Here is a 20,560-nt window from a genome sequence, read left to right as displayed (position 1 = left end):
AACAAACTCTTCACTTCATACACCCTTGATGCGACGCGATTTTGAGGCCTAACGCTGACATGGTTTAAAATTATCTTTATGGACGGATACTTTGATTGGAGCGCTGAAAATTGTGCCTATTGCCGACTTTAGAGGTTGCGTAATTTTTACAGCTAGCTCGGTTTCGAACCTGCAAATTTTTGCTATAGTCAAAGATATCTATACCTCTTGGCCATCTCGCCGAAATGAGGAACCATTCAGGGACCGTACATTCAAAACTCGTTTTATTGAGTAAAGACTCTTAACCCCCTTAAAGGCACGTATGGACCGATTTCACGTCTGGGCTTAGCTTGAAAAGCCGTCAGTGATTGGACGGCGGAGTTACGAACTTTTTCTGATAGTACAGGGTCTCATTTATCTACAGATCGTAGGTTTTCTCTTTATCATTGTTCATCTTAATATTTCGCGTTTGTATAGGCTCGAGGTGATGTATCAAAACTGCTGGTATGTGACACACGCTCCTAGCGTTCATAGTTGTTTTTACTCTGGGAACTATTATACCAGGGGGATTCTACCAAATTACACTGATATGTAGTAATTAAATTCTGTGATTTTTATATAAATTAAAATGTTGATTGATTTTGTTATTCGTGGACTTAATTACTAATTGTACGTCTATTGTGTACGTCGACTAACAAGCTTTGTTCCCATTCGTGACATATCCGAGTTGAAACTCTATGTGGACTAAAACAAAAGTATTAACTAATGTTTTTATGAACATTTATACTATTGATTGAAATCATTGCTTTGTACGTCTGGGCTTATTGGCATGAAGCGTGGCTTAGAACTTCAGTTCTGGCGACCACTTGTGCAGTGTGTTTCTTGTTGGATTGTTGAACTAGTTTAGAGTTTAAATCTTGCAATTACGCCACTCATAATGCCAACAGTTTGAGCTAATCACCCTACATTAACCATAACACAAAACTACACACCACCCATGGTACCACAACATTATCACCACCCTTACACACAGCACCTACACCATCGCCACCCGCAACACCTTAACCATTATCATCGACAACACCTCCATAACCATTACTTTTACTATCAACCATCACTACTAGTAAACCTTAACAACTCCTACCATTACCATCAACAATCACTACCACCCTTAACATCAACACCCCCACCCATACCATCAACCACCACCTCCCCCGTGCAGGTCGATGGACGCGACAGAGCTGTACCACAGCACTCAGGACCTCTCATTTATTTATTTTCTTCCATGTTTAAATTAATAATTTCATTGGATTTCATTGAAAATTTGTTTCGTCCATCCGATATTTTTTACATCTGTCCTCTGCAATGTGCAGGTCGATGGACGCGACAGAGCTGTACCACAGCACGCAGGACCTCTCAGCGTCGGAGGACAGCAGCGGTGGCGGCATGACGACCAGCGTGCTGGTGCCCGGCGCCTCCGCCAGGAGGAGAACTCGCACCGCCACGCAGGACCTCACCAGGTGCGTGTCTGGGGTCATCCTCGCCGGTGTGATGACGGGGTTGGAGATTTTCTAGAGTGCCCTGGCTGCCTATAGTGTCTAGGTATATGAGTGCCCTAGCTGCCTAGAGTGTCTAGGTATGCTAGAACACTTGAGTTCCTACGAGTACCCAGGCTCCAGGAAGCACCTAGATACCCTGAGCACTTAGTCTTGAAGCACCTAGTTCTTATATTACCTCTTTAGCTCCCGCTTTTGCTATTATTCTTGCCTGTAAATCTTTAGAATTATTCTGTATTTTTTGATCAATTTATTTAATCATGAGTCTTATTAATCTTTAGTCCGTGCGACCTCCGCGCCTGAGTCGAGTTATTGAGTCAAATTCGTGGTTCACTCGGAAAATTACGGGCCATATTGTACAAATATTGACACACATACAGTGATGGTTGCACTGATACGGACTTCTGCCGGACCAAACTGGGTCAGGATGACCTACACCAAGTTAAAATGAGCATTGTTATTTAGACAAAGTGTCACTTGTTTCGCTGAGTGTTCATATTCGGCCATCGAGAAAGTTCCTCGCTAATGAAATATGTAAAGTCGTACTACATCTTCACTTCTTCAGTTTGTTCAAAATAGAGTTGCATTTTTAGGTCAGTGCCACTAAAGCTCTGGTGTCATTCATAGAGGGAGAATGAAATATTATTGCCCTAAGTACGGTCAAACATTGTTTCAACTTGTGGGATTTTTTTCGTGTATCCTTGAGGTCGTGCTGCTTGGTGCACGTATTGTCTCGCTGTGTTGCCGTGTGTGCTTCTGGCGGGTCCATGTTGCTCACGAATTTCACTATGAAATTAAAATTTCCCGCTACTAAAGTTAATGGAATAAATTGCGATCTTTTTGGCAGATATTCTGTCTGCTAGTGTTAGCGATCTACCAGGTGTCTGTTAGATGTTAGAGATCTACCAGATGTCTGTTAACCTTAGTATCCGTAACGATCTACCGAGTGTCTGTTAGCGATATACCAGATGTCTGTTAACCTTAGTATCCATAACGATCTATCGAGTGTCTGTAAGAGATCTACCAGCAATCTGTTGGCTGTCTATGAGTCTGTTAGCTCAACCGTTTTCTTCAGCTGAAATAGGCTCGTTGTGATGGACTGGTCGTTTAGCGGCTTGGTTGTTGGCACACGTGTGGAGGATGTTGTTCATAGCTGCTGCTGTAAATGTTGTTTCAGACGTTGAAAAGTTATTGATGTTGAAGGCAATATTGCTGATGTTGTTGTTGTTTCAGCGGTGTTGGTGCAGGCAGTTCTCACTCTCTGGGTCCCAACTCGTATAGCAAGACTCGAGCTGGGGAGGTGAGTTGCCACCACAGCTTCTGTTGCCCTCATAACTCTTGCTTACAAACTTCAATAAACCTTGATTTTCTTCACTAACATAATTTAGTGAATGCTTCTGATTTTAAGCGTTTATTTAATTACACACACTTTTTCTCAAGAATATTGCGAAATGATCACCGTTTACTGCTAAATGATCATCGTTTACTTTCATGAAAGCAAGAAATAAAGAATGTGTACTCTGGTTAAAATTGAATAATTTTATTGAATTCTGAAAAATTTACGGTGTACACTATAAAATTAGTATCCGCGAATGACAATAATAGTGTAAATGAAATAATGCCTCACTAATAATCAATTAGTATCACTTTGTGAGATAAATTTGGACATTTTTATACCACGAACTCTGGTGATCTTCACTGGATTTTACTTAGGGTACCTGAAATACTTAGGGTGTCTAGGATAGGAGAACTGGTTCAGGGAGACAAAACTTCCCCTAGGTCTCTGGGTCCTTTCAATTGATTAATTAATTCATTATTTCTTGGTGGTAAGACTAAACTAATTGATTTTCTGAAATCGGTTTGCTAGCATAGATTGTTTGTTGCCTTATACCTGGGAGAGGTTCTTGGTGGTTGAATGATTAACCTGGATGGTTGAAGTGTTAACCTGGGTGGCTGTAAGTATTAACATTTCGGATGATTAAGCTTGCTTGGTTGATACCCGCTGTTGTTGTTGGCATCCGCTTAACTTTTATCAGATTTTCCTTGCATTTCTACTTTCGGAATATAATTTTCTTAGCATTGGTTGCGAGTTCTGTACTTGTACTGATTGTAGTTCTGTTACTGCTTCATCATTTTTATGTATTCTGTTTTATAGAATGAATATTGGCTAAAAATTAAATACAATGCCTATTAGATCATTGCTTTGAAATGCCTTTATGCGGATAATGGAATTAAAACTAATACAAAAATGCTTTTATAGTTGTTCTAATGAAATTATAATATTAAGCATTGTTACACGCATTATAGTGCGAGGATATATGGTGCGTACGGTATGGTGTTTTGTGAAGGTGTGGTGTAACAATATCTTGATTAACAAAACGTGTGAGCTACATGCTCACGAGTCAATGTGAGTTGGTAAAAATGTCGTTATTTTAAATAATGATGAAAACGATAACATTCTTATTGACCTCTTGGAGAAAAAAAATAGATGAATGAAAAATGGGTGTGATTGTTAATCATTTACGCATCAGATGTACAGGCTTATAAATATAGGGGTTGTGGCCTATTTTGAAGAGGGCTATTGTAAAAAGTTGTGGGAATTGTGTTATAGTATAGTGGGAAGCAGGTTTTTATAGGAATTAAGGATTATTCTTACTATTATAATGCACATTATCATTAGTATCATTATTATTATTATTAATACTTTTATTATTATTTTTATTATTAGTTTTCATTATCAGGATTTATTAACATTAATAATTATATTATTATTGTGGAAAGTGGATCATTGTGGAAAGTTTAAGATTATAGCAAATAGGTTGATATTACACAGGAACACGAGCCATGTGTCTGACGTGTGTTTGTGTGTGCGCAGGTCTCCGCCTACGCCACCCTCCCCCGCAGCCGAGGACGCCCCTCAGGGACCATCAAAAGGACCGCCTCGAAGAAGAGGACGGTCTGAGACCGCCAGACCTAGACCTAAGTCCATGGTGGGGACCGTAGTAGACCTAGACCTAAGTCCATGGTGGGGACCGTGGTAGACCTAGACACAAGTCCATGGTTGGGACCGTGGCAGACCTAGACCTAAGTCCATGGTGGGGACCGTGGTAGACCTAGACCTAAGTCCGTGGTGGGGACCGTGGTAGACCTAGACCTAAGTCCACGGTAGGGACCGTGATAGACCTAGACCTAAGTCCATGGTGGGGTCCGTGGTAGACCTAGATCTATTCTATGGCCATGGTGGAGGCCGTGGTAGACCTAGACCTATGTCCATGGTGGAGGCCGTATTAGACCTAGACTTAAGTCCATGGTGGGGACCGTAGTAGGTAGAGCTAGACCTAAGTCCATGGTGGGAACTGGTTGTGGGGTGTGGTGTGTGTTAGAGCCTCAAAGACCGTTGTTATGCAGTGCAGGTTACCGGGGTCCGAGTGTTATTCCTGAGCTGTGGGAACGATAACGTTTTCAAGAGAGGTACAATCATCAAGAATAGTTACAGGTTCGTAGGTAACTTACCAGTAACTTATCAGCCAATCTCCAACGAATTTTCAAGCTAAATCCACCAACCACAGACGAGAAATCAGCCGCTACGTGTGCTTCAGTTTGTCGTGATAGTATTGCTCCAGGTCAGTAATGCAAGTGTCAAGGCTGTGTTACTATCTACAGCAAGAAGGTAATACGTTGTCCGTGTGCCGCAGATCACGAAGGTAATACGTCGCCCGTGTACCACAGATCACGAAGCTAATACATTGCCTGTGTACCACAGATCATGAAGCTAATACATTGCCTGTGTACCACAGATCATGAAGCTAATACGTCGCCCATGTGCCGCAGATCAATACGGGGGAGGTGCGGGCGGCCTACATGTCCGCCGGGGAGGCTGGGCGGCGGCCGCGTCTTCACACGCTCTCCGGCGGCCGACCGGCGGCCATCGTCGCCAAGCCTGCCGCTCTGGATATTCCAGCAACTGGGGAATATCGTTTTATTTGAAATTCATGCAACGGATAAATTTCCGGTTAGTGAATGTTCCCTGAAACTAGTGGATTTGCTTAGAGTGAATGAAAACTATCTAAATACCTGGAAAAAGTGGGTTGTTTCTGTGTGATTTTTCTCATTAGTTTTAGGCCCTCGTATTAGCATGTTTAGTTAACACTTTTGTGTACAGTATTCCAGACGTATTACCTTCACTATATCTAGGTAGGAATAGCATTGTGGCTGCTGAAGTGTTAACATTTATCAATATTCGGGTAGGAATAGCGTAGTAGCCTTTGAATTGTTTACATTCATCAATCTTCAGGAAGGAATAGCATTTTATTCTTTTTCGTTCTTTCCTTTATTGTTGTGCGTATCGGTTGTTGACTTTGGGTAGGAAGTGGGATTTGAATTGACCAAGTTTAATCTTCTATGCTCTGAGGAAACGGAACTTGTATTCTCCATGATCTCGTATTTTCCATGTGTAGCTATTTAAAGAGTCTAAATAATTATATATATCAGTGATGTGAAGTGATAGGAAATCCCTGGGATATTTTATGGTTCGACCTGCAGGTAGGAATAGCACTGCGAAACAATCAATCCTATTGTGTTTTATCATCAAACTTTCAACTTTTATGTCTATCATCCGTTGCCATTTGCTTATTACTAGGAAGTTCTTTGTATTAATGAATAATATTCTATATCTATTGAAATATCTTTGATGTTTGTTAAATTAAATTGTAAATTGTGTTATTTTTTGAACTGTCTATGATCATGAGCTGTCCTCGCAGCTATAACCATGATTATGAGTAGGCCTCACAGCTGTAACTATGATTATAATTATAATATGATTATAATATCCCATGGGTGTTAGAGAGAGCTTCCTAGAGCCTTAGCTCTAGAACTTGACATGTTGTTATTCTAGAAGATTAAGTCAAAGGAGGTAATAGGTGACGTGGAAGACGATCAAACATCAAGGAGGATGTGTTGGATGTTGGTGCTGAAAGCGACATATGTTGCATTTTTGTGCTGGAGGCGACAAATGTTGTACGTATGTTAATGCTGAGGGAAGACGACCAATGTTACACGTTAGTGCTGAGGGCGACATATGTTGGATGTTGGCGCTTAGGGAAGGCGACACATGTTAGACTTTGGTGCTGAGGGCGACATATGTTGGATGTTAGCGCTTAGGGAAGGCGACACATGTTAGACTTTAGTGCTGGAGGCGACATTTGTTGTATATTAAGGCTGAGGGAAGGCGACATATGTTGTATATTTGTTCTGATGATAGCGACACGTGATAAATGTTAGGTAAGCGCAGGTAACAAGCGTTCAGCACAAATATTTATTCTCAAACTAGTGTAAATCTTGACTTCCCTTTTATGATGAGTGAAGTTCAAGAGGATCTTATTGGTGTGGGGCGCCGCCCACTGTGTGGTGGCCAGCGTCAGGGCGAGGGTCCTGAAGGTAGTGGACTCGCGTCTCCAGTAATTGTTGAGTATATTATGATCTATTTAATTAGCTCTTGTTAAGTCAGCTTTTTGTGATATCAACTCCGAAAACAGTAGCACAACTTGGAAGGTATTTCTTTGTTTTGAATCTGAAACCTTCAATTGCCATTTTTTTACCATACTAGAGTTTTGAAAGTGATAGGTAATGTTTCTTTTATCTATCACGTATTTTTTATTTATTTGGCTATCCTTTGCATCCTGATCTCTTCTACAATCTGAATGCATACTTGCAGCTCCTTTTTCTCATCTTTCGTACCGCATTTTTGCATTTTGGTATCTAATTCCCACTACGTATATTTTCAATGCTTGTCAGTCAATTTAACGTCATAGATGCTACTTAGAATTTCGTAAGTCTGTGCTGTAGTGATAGTTTGTGTTCACCCCTCGACTTTGTTGCAGTCCTGTCAAAAGTATAAAGTATTCTCCATAATCAGCTTTCATTATAAGTGTACACAATTTAATTAGTGATGTATCGTACTCATTGTACACTTCTGCTGGCTGAATGCTGTAGCATTTACTGTGGAATTGTATTAGTTTACTCATATTTGCATTAAAACATTCGATTTTTTAGTATTAATTTTGTTTTAATTATTAGCATTGGTGTCCAGTGAGGTCTTATATTGAATGGTGCGTACATAATTTGTTTAAACAATAACTAACATCCCATCAATACACGCTTAGTGATGGGCGTTTGTTTCTCACTTGTCGTCTTCTTTCATCCGAGGAGAAGAGAAAGATCAAGTGGGACGGCTGAGGAATTGTATTGATCATTTTTAACATTACCTATATTCTTTATTTATGACCTCAAGTTACTCTTAGCTTTCTATTGCGTTCGCACAAATCAACAAATTAATTCGGAAGTACGAGGTAGATAAATAGAAAGCCTATAGAAGAGGAGGGAGAGTGCAGTTGCAGAAGCCGATGTACATGATATTTAAAAACAAAATTTGAATTATATTCATTGAGGATAAATAGAATTAAATACTTTTATCACTTGCGTACTCCTTGTAGAGAATCCCAACTTATTAAATGCCGCATGCAAGAGTAGACTTGGTAATTCTTTTGACTGGACAATGTTGCGCCTTCTGTGGACTAATAGCTAACTATTGTTGAATGATGATGCACGTTTTCAAGAAAAACGGGCAAGAAGTTCAACAGTGCCACACTAACAATACGTATTCTATGTTGAATATTTAGAACTTCAACAAATTCTGAAATTATTGGAAAACTATATAAAACTTTTTATTAACCCGCCCAGTTCGGAATTTCTTGCCTTGCTAAGGCGTATAACGTAAAATTTGCCCTCGCCTTTAGAAACGTACATTTTGAAACCATCTCGTTTGTACGACTTACTTACGCAAGGTTGTCTTTGATCCTGATCTGTTGATAGAATTGACCCGCTTTGTAGGCTTTTATTTTAAACTCAGAAAGTATTTTTATTTATATCTCATGACTTGTGTTATTTATATGTACGGTTAAGTTCTGATTTTGTGATCTTGTGTGGCTCGATGATGTTTATAAATCTCGTAGGAATAACATTGAAAATAGCGAGGCAAATGTGCCGGCCTGGACAGTAAGCGTGTTTATAATCTGTGTACATTTTTGTCTTTATATTCAATAAAAAATAATTTTAAGACGCATGGCAAGTAATTTATTTATCTTGAATGCGTTAATTAGGTTGTTCGTTTGTGCTTCTCTCTCTGCTGTTTTAGGTCGTCTTTCTGGAAATGATTACTTCGTGAAATTAAAACGTCATAACCTATTGATGTTATTGCGTCGTGAGATTATTGCGTTATGCTATTCTTAGGTCATGAGATTATTATGCCTTGATATTATTACGCTCTGAGATTATTGCTTTATGCTATTCTTATGTCATCAGATTATCATTTAATTATATTACCTATATCAGTAGATTATTACGCCCTGAGATTATCACATTGTGAGATTATTACGTCGGGTGATTGCCGACATTGACCGTAATATGTTACGTACTATTAAATTGTCGAAAAAATGATTGGTAGAGGTTTTTAAAATGCATTCTTCACAGGTTTTTTGTTGCTCATTCAAATACTTTTACCGTCTTTTGAAGAGGTCACTTAACTTTTTATTTGGGTCAACATCGTTTACAAGCAAGCTTGTGATGTGAGCGTTCCTTGCTGGTTGAATAAGAACAACTCACTTGTCTACATTTCTTTCAGTTGTCAACATGATACTCAAGTATGTAATGTGTTGTTATTAACCTGAGCCGTCAGTGTGATCATTGTGATGAGATGTTTACACCAGCATATCTTTAACTCAGCAGCTTCTCGATAACTGGAATAGAATTTATATTATTGGGAGAATTAATTAATTCAGCGTAAAGTTATAATTTTATTCAATGCCTTCATGTTGCAAATTTGTATCAACAAAATTAAAATTGAACATAAGAAGCTTTGAAACAATATCACGTCGACTTTTGAAGACATTAAATTTTAGGTGAAGCATTAAATAAGCAGTAACCGAGCTAAATGTGCTGTTTGCATTTAACGGTGCCCTTGTTACACCAGATGAGCGGGCGTTGTGCAACGGGAACAATATTTCGTCAGAATCTAGAGTATCTTGTTGTAGGGCCATTAACATTTTTCAACATAAAACAATCTTAAAAATCTTTCATGACCCTGAATGTGTTCCTATGCCGCTTGGAAGCCCTCGCGTATCTCTTGTGGTCCTACATTTACCACCACTCGTACCACTTGTAGCGTACCACAGTTCCGAACAGTTGGTCCGTGGCAAAGAGGTAACGCTTAGTCTACAGGGGTAACGGAAGTATCTAGTTACCAGACCTTCAAATGCGAATAACTTCGACAACAGTTTTATTTATTATTATTTATTTATTATTTTAAAAATTCACTCTATTATTTGTTCAATAAAAGGGTTCAAGCGAAATCAATAAAAATGCTAAAAGAAGAGAGTTTTTTCCAAGACGCGGCTGGAGGTCGACGTCATATCCTATAAGAGGTCTTGCTTACGGCGCCTTATATTGTATTATCTTGAAAGTCTAACTAATGGATCTATTTTCTAACCGAATTCACATGTTTCTGACGGTCGAAAGAAACCAATTAATCTTGTAATTTTCACTTCGTTTAGCGAGGTAGATTTTCCCTTGAAGTAGGTATTCAAAAGCTGGACTGGTATGAAATTCACCTTTTAATAATTCAATTATTTTGTAATAATTTAATTATTTTTTTGATGAAAATAACTTGTGACTTTCAACGCAGAAGATCATTACGTCCGGATTGTGCTACGTTTGGTAGAAGCGTTGTTCCTACCTAGATGGTTTGAGCCGTGAGGGACATGGGGGACAACCCCACATCCTCAATAAACAAATAACCAACAAACATACCTAGATGGTGCAGATTCTTTTCAGCCGTCAGTTAGAAAAAATTAGTGCAATTTTTATTCTTTCTTCAATTAACTGTTCTGCAGTCGTTCTTGCTGTTTCATCACAGCTGACAAGCCCTTCGTATGCCCTTGGATGATCGTAAGTTCTCTGAAAATAGAAAATTCATACTTGCTTTCTAGTATGTAGAGGAAGCTATGAGGTTTGTTGAAGCGGTTGGTGTTTGACGTTTGTCTCTGAATCTTTGTAATCTCATTCTGTAATTTTTCTACCGCGAGGCTGCATCCTAAAACAGTACTTCGATGATCTCGACCTCACGATGTTCGTATATTCAAATATGGCGGCTGCCGTCGGCTAAGGTAGAGCAAATATGAAGAAATGTTCAACATTGCACAAATATTGCCATGCCTTCAAATATTGCTTTCAATTAGACTGCCTGCGAAACGTCCCCCAGTTGGGGATAGTTTCAAAAGTGATAAATTGGCAGTGAAGTGGCTTAGCCTAAACATGGAAATTGTGGCAAACTAATTATACTTGAGGCCGGAAATGATGAAGGTTAACGATTAAAGCATCTTTTTGCCACAATCAAGATTTACATATCAAACTCAACAGCCGCGTCAGATGGAAGTTTCCTAAACACTATCTTTGGTAAAGTTGATAATTAATACGAGATTTGAGACCATCAACATGGATCATGTCGATTGTAACTTGTAAGTATCTTCTTGTTGCATATTGGAACTGTTTGTTGAAACTTATAGCCCCAGCACAATTCCCAAGTTAACCTCGCCTGCCCTATACATACAAGCTATAAAGTATAAAGCAAGAGAATTACGAAGTAACACCACGCTCGCTAAACTCCTTACACCTAACTCGTGTTCAATGCAAATTCCTGACGGGCTCGTCGCGTTCTAGATGCGTTAGCTCCCCTTGTATTTCAAGCCAGAATAAAGGCTCCGGCCCTCTCTAAACATCACTACGACAGAATTTTAGAATCGATAAATTAAATCGAAAAAATTACCGTTGACGTTTGGGAAATTGCTGAGTATATATATATATATCTTGAAATAGTGGTTCAATTTCATAAACGATCGTAAAATTCAATTTCTTTTCAGCATTTCCCACGCAGAAGAAGGATTTTTATTTTTCTCTTTAAGCGAAGAAGCTGCTTTCGAAACAAAGGTTTATATAGCAGCAGAGTTTGCTTCCCTTGGTTGAAGTCGCTTATGCACAAGGCTTCGTATCTCGGGAATAAATAAGGTGGCATAACCTCGTCAAAGACAAAGCATTCGACAGGCTCATTTGCAGGCAGGAATGACAGTTCAAGATAAAGAAAGTTAAATTTTTTCCAACCGGCAATGCCAGGATGAAAAAATTTCCGACTTCACCGCAAACAATTTGGCGAACTAAAAAATTCGCACTCGAGTGCTTCAAAGAAATCGTCGAAATTATTGGTACGTAATTCTCTTATGAACTATGCTGCAAAATTATTTTGAAATATGTCCCAAAATTATTTACATCTTGACGTCATATTTACAAGATATTAAAAATTCTAAATTATCAAGCGGAATGACTTGCCCACTAAATTCGTTGCGGCAAGTTATTAATTATCAGCTTCAGATGACTAGAAGATCCTAAATAAATTGCTGATTGATATATTTTTACTCATATGGCTAAACGTATAACCTTATTGTGACATTTGTTCCATTTACGTTTGCTCCTTTGAAAAATATCTACTAATAAAAAGATTCTAACGATCTAAAATATAGCGAATCTAAGCGCGTCAAGATTTGTTCGAGACAATAATAGTATTCACTATATGTTATGTATTTTATATGTATAGCAATAGCATTGAATTTTTCTAGTGCAAGCAGCGTGGAATCTCTTAAGAAATTTATATATCAATGAAGACTTCTCAGAAAATGTTCGGAAATACTTACGATATCGTAATTATTCGTTACGTGTTTTTTTTAAGGTTTCCATCGTTGAAACTTCGGTTATGGGTCCTTAGGCTCATATTTAATTTTTAATTGCTTTCATTTAAATTTTATTTATCCCTATTGATTGTACTTGTGTTCGTTAAGTTTATGAACTGATGACAGAGCTGGTCTCCGAAACGGTGACCAACGGTCATTGGTCTCCGAAACGGTGACCAATGAATTCACGGTGAACTTGATTGCGTTTTCTTAGCTTTTAAATCTTAGTTACCGAAGATGTGACTGCATCATTTAAGTATCTTGGGATTCTCAGTAGCCTAGTAGGTATAACGACGCCGTCACTACTTCGTAAACCATGCTCATCATGTGCGTAAGGTGCGTATACAACGGTCAGATTGTGCACGCTATCCCGATGGCATCAAATGTGCATTTACGATCCCTTTATAACTTATCATGTTCGTAGGGTATAATTTTCGACGGTAATACGGCCGTCATAAAATATAAGATTTTCATATATTTTTTGATTTTCAAAGAATTTGCTTGTCGTAGATCCTCTGATCGTCGTGAAAATTATGTTCGTAATGAAATATTGCCGTCATTTATGCCAGTCATTAACTTTCTGTAAATCGTCTTGCCACCTGCGACCGCTTTAAAATTTTCAATTATTTCACTCCAGTCAATTGCAGAAAGCCGCTTCTAAATTATGATCATCGTTGCAGTTTTTAAATCTTTAAATTTTTCTCGAATTGCTACCATGCATCCGAGTTGCCGACGTTTCCAATAAGCTGGCAACGCAGTCACCTTCCCACGGTGTTGCTAACCGTTCCTTGCTTTGAAATTTCCCTTCTTTTGAGAGATACGATTAGCATTCGAGATACTCGACCGTTTGCTCTCAACTTCCGACGTCCTGCGTGACTTTGACGAGCCAAGCAATGAACGTCGTCTTAGGATCCTTAAGCCTCTTAAGACTCCGCTCCACCAGCTGGGAGGCATGTGCGAAAATTACTGTCGCTTCACAGATCAACCAAGCAATCAAAGAAATGAGTAAGATATTATCCAAGTTGTGATGCACATTTTGCCTTTTAGTTAGTTATTCCTGACCCTGTTTGGACCGCCGGAAAGGGGTATCAATTATACGCGCAGAAAGTGTCACAATTTAGACCATATTACACATTGATTTTTTTGAGAGAGGAATCCCTGGTTATTAATATATTATTATGCCTACCATTGCTGATACAGAATTCCCTAAAATAGGCTGTTCTGAAGCATAAGTATTTCTAAAATATATTTAAAGCCTATATAGTTCTAGATAGGCTTGCTCGCTCGAAATTTAGGCTATTTCACAGTCTAACCACTGTCCTTTCTTTATCTGAATTTTAACATTGGTCCCTTACCCAGAAAAATAAACGGCCAAATAAAGAAAAACTTTTTGTGCGAACCACCGATACGATTTTTTTCGGGCCAAACTAGGTTGGGATGACCCACAAAAANCATAATGAAGCAGCTATAGGATTCTCCATAACCCGTGGCGCAGGCTCGTCGATCTCAACGCTAGCGACTAATTACGTGTACTCGTCACAGCAACGATTCTCGTAGCTAGTCATCTTGTCTGTGTATTGATTGTTATTAATACAGTCAGTGTATTTATAGAGTCATCTAGTCAGTGCATTGATTGTCATTCATCTAGTCGGTGTATATATAGCCAGTCATCTAATCATTGCATTGATTATCATTCATCCAGTCAGAGTATTTATGGTTAGTCAGTAAGTCATCGACCTAGCCTAGAAACAGTAAGACATCGACAATTGGAATGTTAGTCCTCGTCACGAAGTCATAGTTAGATTTAGTAAGTCGTTATCAATCTGTCTTTATTGTTAATGGTCAGTCAGTCGTAGACTAGAAGTCATTTTCCCATAGTGGGTTGGTCGAAACTTTATAAGTACTCCTCAATTGTTTAATTTTGTTCAGTTTTCACGACTTATGAAACCATTCTGACATCTCTCGATTTTTGCATTCTTCCTTCATACTTTTGATTTGGGCGTAAAATGTTTTGCAGTCAATAGAAGACCCCAAAGATATTTTTTGTTCAATGTTCATTTCCTCACTTAGAAGCATTCGTTGAAGTTACTTTTCATCTCGTATGGATGAACATTCCATTCGGTGACTTTAATAATCACTTTCTCGCTTCGCTCAAATGTAATCACTTTCAATTAGCGCTTGCGTATGAACTATAAAGTTCATGTTCGCCCATCACTAATTTCTGATAATGGTAACTCAATATTTTATCATAGTTAAATTAGTTTTCATTAAACTTTTCTTTTCTCACACGTTAGCCCTAAATTATACAGAAAAACTGTCGGATTTGACGTCAGTTCTACAACCGTTGCGACTGAAACATTTCGCATGTCCCTGACCATTGAGAGTCGTCTGGGTATTCTTGGTTCGTCTTGTGTTCCCCTGATGTATTTTTGGCGACACGAGCTTCAGTTGAGAAGCAATTAAGCTTATCCTGCGACTGCATGCTTGACTCTGTGCAAAAACAGCTTCATTAATCTTGCCCTAGGTGCTAGTAGGCCCCCGCATCCTTTGTAAGACGTCCTCGGTCCAAACACGAGCTTCGTTCAACTGCCGCGCCTCTTGCGGCGCTTCCTTACATGCTCAACTTTTACTGATGACATTGTCAAATACGGCTGCAGTTTTACATTCTTCTTAGAAACTGAAATTGTACGCTTCTTCTAATGATGATTCACTTCCGTTTTGAGATTACATTCTCGTATATGCGAGGAAAAAGAATAAAAACAAAATTATATTTGAAAAATTTGTATTGTGGATGGTGTAGAAGAAATCTCGAGTTCGAGAGAATCATTATCCAAAAAGGGGTTTTGAAATTACAAGCAATTATAGTTATACTGAATTTGAATTCTGGCTGAATTTTAATGGCACCTTTCCCATTATATATATTGCGTATGTAAAATGCTTCTAATTATGACCGCTCTATATCACTGTCCAGTATTTTCTAATTACGACAGTATAGTTGATCTAGGTTGCCTAAATGACAACCGGTTAGACAAAATGAACGGGAGCGAAGACTAAACTATTGTTATTTTAATAATTGACAAAATCATTATTATTTTTCTTTGTCGATGTTATTGAACTTTATTATTCCTCTTCGAAAATTCAACGAAGGAAGCTTTGGTCAACCGATTAACTTTGACTATTTAGGATTTAGTACTTTAATTCAATATAGGATCATCATTGAAGTTAAGATCTTCGTTGAATATAGGATACCGGTAGTAGTGGGATATACTATCATCGTTTAACTTACAATACACTGTAGATGTGCGGTCAACGGTAAACGTAAAAACGAACTAGAAATAAATTCAAAAATTCATTATGAAAAAGAATAACAAAAATGATCAATAAGTCTTTCATGGGATCCAACTCGCATGCTCCCCAGAAAACACAATATTCATTTACAATCAATTCATTCATTTATTCATTCATTTTGACGACGAATCCTTTCCTGTATTCATATTATCGTCCAATTATTATTTCCATGCAACATGCAACAAAAACTTCCTCCCTGACTCACACAGACCAAAATATTCATAAATTTACACGGCCCATTTAATCCCTCCGCGCATCACACATGCCAACATACATCTCGGCACACATCACACAGACCTATAAATTCCTTCATACATCACACAGATCCATAAATTTCTCCTCGCATCACACAGGACCATAAATTCCTCCGTGCATCACACAGACCCATAAATTCCTCCATACATCACACAGATCCATAAATTCCTCCATACATCACACAGATCCATAAATTTCTCCTCGCATCACACAGGACCATAAATTCCTCCATGCATCACACAGACCCATAAATTCCTCCAGACATCACACAGATCCATAAATTCCTCCATACATCACACAGATCCATAAATTCCTCCATACATCACACATGCCCAGAAATTCCTCCATACATCACACAGACCCATAAATTTCTCCTCGCATCACACAGGACCATAAATTCCTCCATGCATCACACAGACCCATAGATTTCTCCATACATCACACAGGCCCATAATTTCCTCCATACATCACACATGCCCATAAATTCCTCCATACATCACACGGACCCATAAATTCCTCCATACATCACACAGACCCATAAATTCCTCCATCTATCACACAGATACATAGATTCTTCCANCGTAACTTACGTGGCAGTTACGACATCGTAACTTACGTGACAGTTACGACATCGTAGCTTACGTGGCAGTTGCGACATCGTAACTTACGTGACAGTTACGACATCAACTGCAACTTTTATGGTAGTTACGACTTTATACTTGATGTCGTAAATACTGCTTCGTAGACCTTACGACCACCGCCCTCCGCCCCCCCCCCGCTGGAGGCCTGCGCGCCGGCGGCGGAAAAAACTCCTTAGAAAAACAGCGGCGGCGGCGGCGTTGCCGGGCGATCAAGACGCTGCATGCCGGGGAGTCGGGGAGAGGTGGGGAGAGGGAAGGAGGGATGAGGGAAGAAGAGAGGGAAAGAAGGAGTAGGGAAAAAATTACGCATGATTTCTCCTTAACTCTCATTTACCTTCTTACCCTCTGTCGCCCTATTTATCCTAGTATTTCTATCTCTTTCTCTGCATTCTCTCACTTTCCTCTCCCCCTTCTTCCCTCACTCTCCCCCTCCCCTTCTTCTCTCATTCCCCTCCCTACCTTTTATTCATTATCCTTCAGATTGAAGAGGTCTTCATAAATCACCTTCATGGAGCGCTGGTCTGCGAGAAAGTACTCCACGGGGGCGGTGACATCAGCGACGTAACTATATTATTAAGTACTAAATTAATTAATGTACCAAATAATATTGTAGCAAATTTGAGAGTATGTAATGGCTGTCTTCAGCCGTTCTCTTTGTTGTATATACGCTATTAATTTAAGAACACAACGGGACTACAAATTAACTCAATGTTGAAAATATGTTCAACAACTGCCGCCTGTAATGTACTACCTGATCTGTGCAGCATGTAGTGCACCGCGCTGCACCTGCACAGCCCACGACCCTCGCGCCTTCCCCTCGGTCGCAACGTTCGTTTTTTTGCTGAGTTTTTATAAAAGCTTCCTACGAGACTCAGTCCTACCCCCCCCCCCTACTTATGCAACCCCTCTTCCCTCACTTCAACANCTTATATTGCTGTGCAGTGACACCTATTGTGATATATGTGATGTTCTGCAGTGATATTGCTTATATTGATGTGCAGTGACAGCTATTGTGATATATGTGATATTGTGCAGTGATATTGCTTATATTGATGTGCAGTGACAGCTATTGTGATATATGTGGTTTTGTGCAGTGATATTGACTATTTTTACTGTCCATTTGCCCCTGTTGTATGTTTTATAATTCTTTGTGCCATAGCTTATTATATCACATTTCTTTTTGTAGTGGTTTCGTAAACTGGCCTCTACTGTGTGATGTAGTTACTGCAGAATTATTGTGCAGTGTCATTTATTGTGCACTTCGTGCTTCATCGTACTGAAGCCCCTATTTGTATGTTATCACTTCGAGTTCATATCAATAGTGCAACTGGAGGTATTTACCAGATACCTAGTCTAGTTCGACTAGATGTATCTAGTTGGTATATTGGAAATTAGTAATTGGTCCCGAAAAAGGCTGCCGTGAACCGCATTGTTCATTGTCTGTATTTCGCTCGCAGAGTATCAAGCTTCATCTAAGACGAAGTTGGATTCGTTGAAAGCGATTTTTCAATTAATGATTCGTGATGAATATTCTTACTATAATATTCAAATTTTTTGTATCAATAAATTCCTAGTAATGAATGTATTGCGGACCGTCGTTTGGATAGGTCCAAGAATCTCCACTCTTGGCCTGAAATAAATATTGATCTTTTTAGCTAAACTTATAATATTCACTCTTGGACTGAAATATTTAATGATCTTTTTAGCTGAATTTTTACCTATTTATCATGGGCCAGAGTTAGTATTGTATTTAGTCTCTCTCTTTTTTCTTTAAAAAAAGAGGCTCACGTAAATGTTCTTTCGTTTCAGTTACCTCTCGTGCAATTCGATGGAATACATTATATAAATAATCAAATTTATCTCTTTGATTGCAGCGCTCCAACGTTGTTGCTCGTTCCCAGCGATGAGGAGATTAAAAGATGGTTTTGTTCATTGATTTTTATGAAAATAACAAAAATACTTATTTGCTTCAACGAACAATCTGCAAGAAGAACAGCGAGTACAGCTAAGTACGAAGTACAGGGCGCAGGAGGTGTACAAATTGTGATAATATTGGAAAATTAATAGAGGCGGATAAAAGGTGAATAAATTAAGATTGCATATAAAGCCTGACAAACTACGTGCTATGTGATCGAGGCACGGAGCTGCGAGTTTCAGTCAAGACTTTAATACAATTAAATAATACTTTAATTAAAATGATGCGTGAAACTATTAATCGTTATATGAACTATAAATGGCACAACCATTTTAAAATTAACCTAGCATTTTACTGGTGAGAATAATATTGTCGTACACTGCGCATTTTATTGAACATTGATAATGAATGCTATGCTAAGTCATGGAACACAAGACAAAACATCGTGTGTATGAAATGATGATCTCATTAGAGTATTTAAAGATCAAGACTTAACGGAGGCTCATTAAAGCAACACCTGAACACGGTAACTAATTAGAACAACATTAGTAGGGAGATCTTAAGTAGCTACAAGTATCATAAGTAGGAGGACGTGGCTGACTGCATGAGAGGCCCTGCGATGTTCTCATCCTTTTATTCAGTGAGACAAATAATTTACAATTGTTCGTAGCATGAAAATTTGTATGTTATTTATTTGGCAACATTTTTGGTTTTGAAATTTAGGCGTATGCTAAGCATCAGCCAGACATTTGCAAATGATTATGGCTTATTCAATATCTTATTGGCATGACATAGTATGTATATAGAGTATAATTGCTAGGCAAGATTACAAGGTTATTCATTGATAGAATATTTATATGGATAATTTTTTTGCATTTAAAGCTTGAACATTGGGTCAGGCAGATTTCGGAAGCCTTTAAATGCTTGAATATTTGTAATGTGGGTAAATTATCTGAGCTTTTTTGGGCAGGAACAGCGCAGGATCTCGCGTGCAGTGACCACATATATCCTGTAAGCGCGTGTTAAGGAACTTCTGGTTGCTGGAGCCTTCGCAGAGGCCGTCTAGAGTAAGGCGGGACTTCATTTAATAAACTCACACCAACGTTTAAAATACGAACTTTGTCATGTACGCACCAGATCGTCATGTACGCACTAGATCGTCATGTACGCACTTGATTGTTATGCACGCACTAGTTCGTCATGTACGCACTTGATCGTCATGTACGTACTTGATCATAATGCACGCACTTGATTGTTATGTACGCACTAGTTCGTCATGTACGCACTAGATCGTCATGTACGCACTAGATCGTCATGTACGCACTTGATCGTCATGTACGCACTAGAAAAATCAATAATAATAAAATAAAGTATTCCATGTTCATGGAATGGAAATTGTATCCACACAGCTGAGTTTTGTAAAAACCTGAACTTGAATCAAGTTGCGAGTGAGTTTTTTAACTGAAGTCCGCTATTAATCCATAACTTAAAACTACACAGTAAAAAATTATAAAAGTTTACAGTGAATCTTTATAGTGAGCATATGTACAAAAATAATCTTGGACTATACGTCTAGTTATTGTGTAAGAATCTAGAGGGCAAACCAGCGAAAGATCTATTCTAGGGGAGACTTCCTTTGATCAATGGAGGCTTAGGTCACAATGTATTTCTTCCACAGATGGTCATAGTGAAGTTTACAACACAATTAGAACAGCGCGAAAGATTTTTTAGGGCAGTTGTTGACATTTATGAATAACCCTTTACGAGCAGCCACGTATATAATTCAATGAATTAAAATGAAAAATTTGTTCACAAATCCTTGTATCTCGCTGAAAGAAGAAAGAATGCCGCACCTCGGGACAATTTTCTGATAAATTTATGAATGTAAAAACTTTAATTTGAAAAAATAATTACTTCAACATTGTCTCCTTGAGCAAAGTAAGAATATTGAAAGCGTCATCGCTATTTTGTGCACGAGCAAACGAATAAAGTGGCTGGGCCGCGTCAAACAAAGCTAAAGTTTAGGCAATATTT

The 20,560-nt window shown here is 38.6% G+C and overlaps 1 protein-coding gene and 1 long non-coding RNA gene across 2 annotated transcripts; both read left to right on the top strand.

The window, feature by feature from the left end:
• The first annotated feature begins 1,344 nt into the window (after nucleotides 1–1,344).
• LOC108665801 lies at nucleotides 1,345–5,522 on the top strand. Its single transcript, XM_047879610.1, has 3 exons — nucleotides 1,345–1,499; nucleotides 4,411–4,525; nucleotides 5,367–5,522. Exons 1-3 carry the CDS (start codon nucleotides 1,345–1,347, stop codon nucleotides 5,520–5,522), a joined length of 426 nt encoding a protein of 141 aa, XP_047735566.1.
• Nucleotides 5,523–10,349: 4,827 nt separating this feature from the next.
• Nucleotides 10,350–19,759, top strand: LOC125177597. Its single transcript, XR_007156591.1, has 2 exons — nucleotides 10,350–10,535; nucleotides 19,497–19,759. It is a non-coding gene; the product is annotated as an uncharacterized LOC125177597 (long non-coding RNA).
• Nucleotides 19,760–20,560: the final 801 nt, after the last annotated feature.

This window comes from Hyalella azteca, unplaced genomic scaffold (genome assembly GCF_000764305.2).
Source record: "Hyalella azteca isolate HAZT.00-mixed unplaced genomic scaffold, Hazt_2.0.2 contig3409, whole genome shotgun sequence".
NCBI classification, from domain to species: Eukaryota; Metazoa; Arthropoda; class Malacostraca; order Amphipoda; family Hyalellidae; genus Hyalella; species Hyalella azteca.
This window is presented reverse-complemented; position numbering and strand designations above follow the sequence as displayed.

Excerpts from the sequence above, each read along its gene's own strand:
- LOC108665801 (XM_047879610.1), top strand. The coding sequence starts at position 1,345 with ATGTGCAGGTCGATGGACGCGACAGAGCTGTACCACAGCACGCAGGAC. Across the intron at positions 1,500-4,410 it reads GCCACGCAGGACCTCACCAG|GTCTCCGCCTACGCCACCCT; the intron begins GTGCGTGTCTGG and ends GTGTGTGCGCAG. Across the intron at positions 4,526-5,366 it reads GACCTAGACCTAAGTCCATG|ATCAATACGGGGGAGGTGCG; the intron begins GTGGGGACCGTA and ends CATGTGCCGCAG.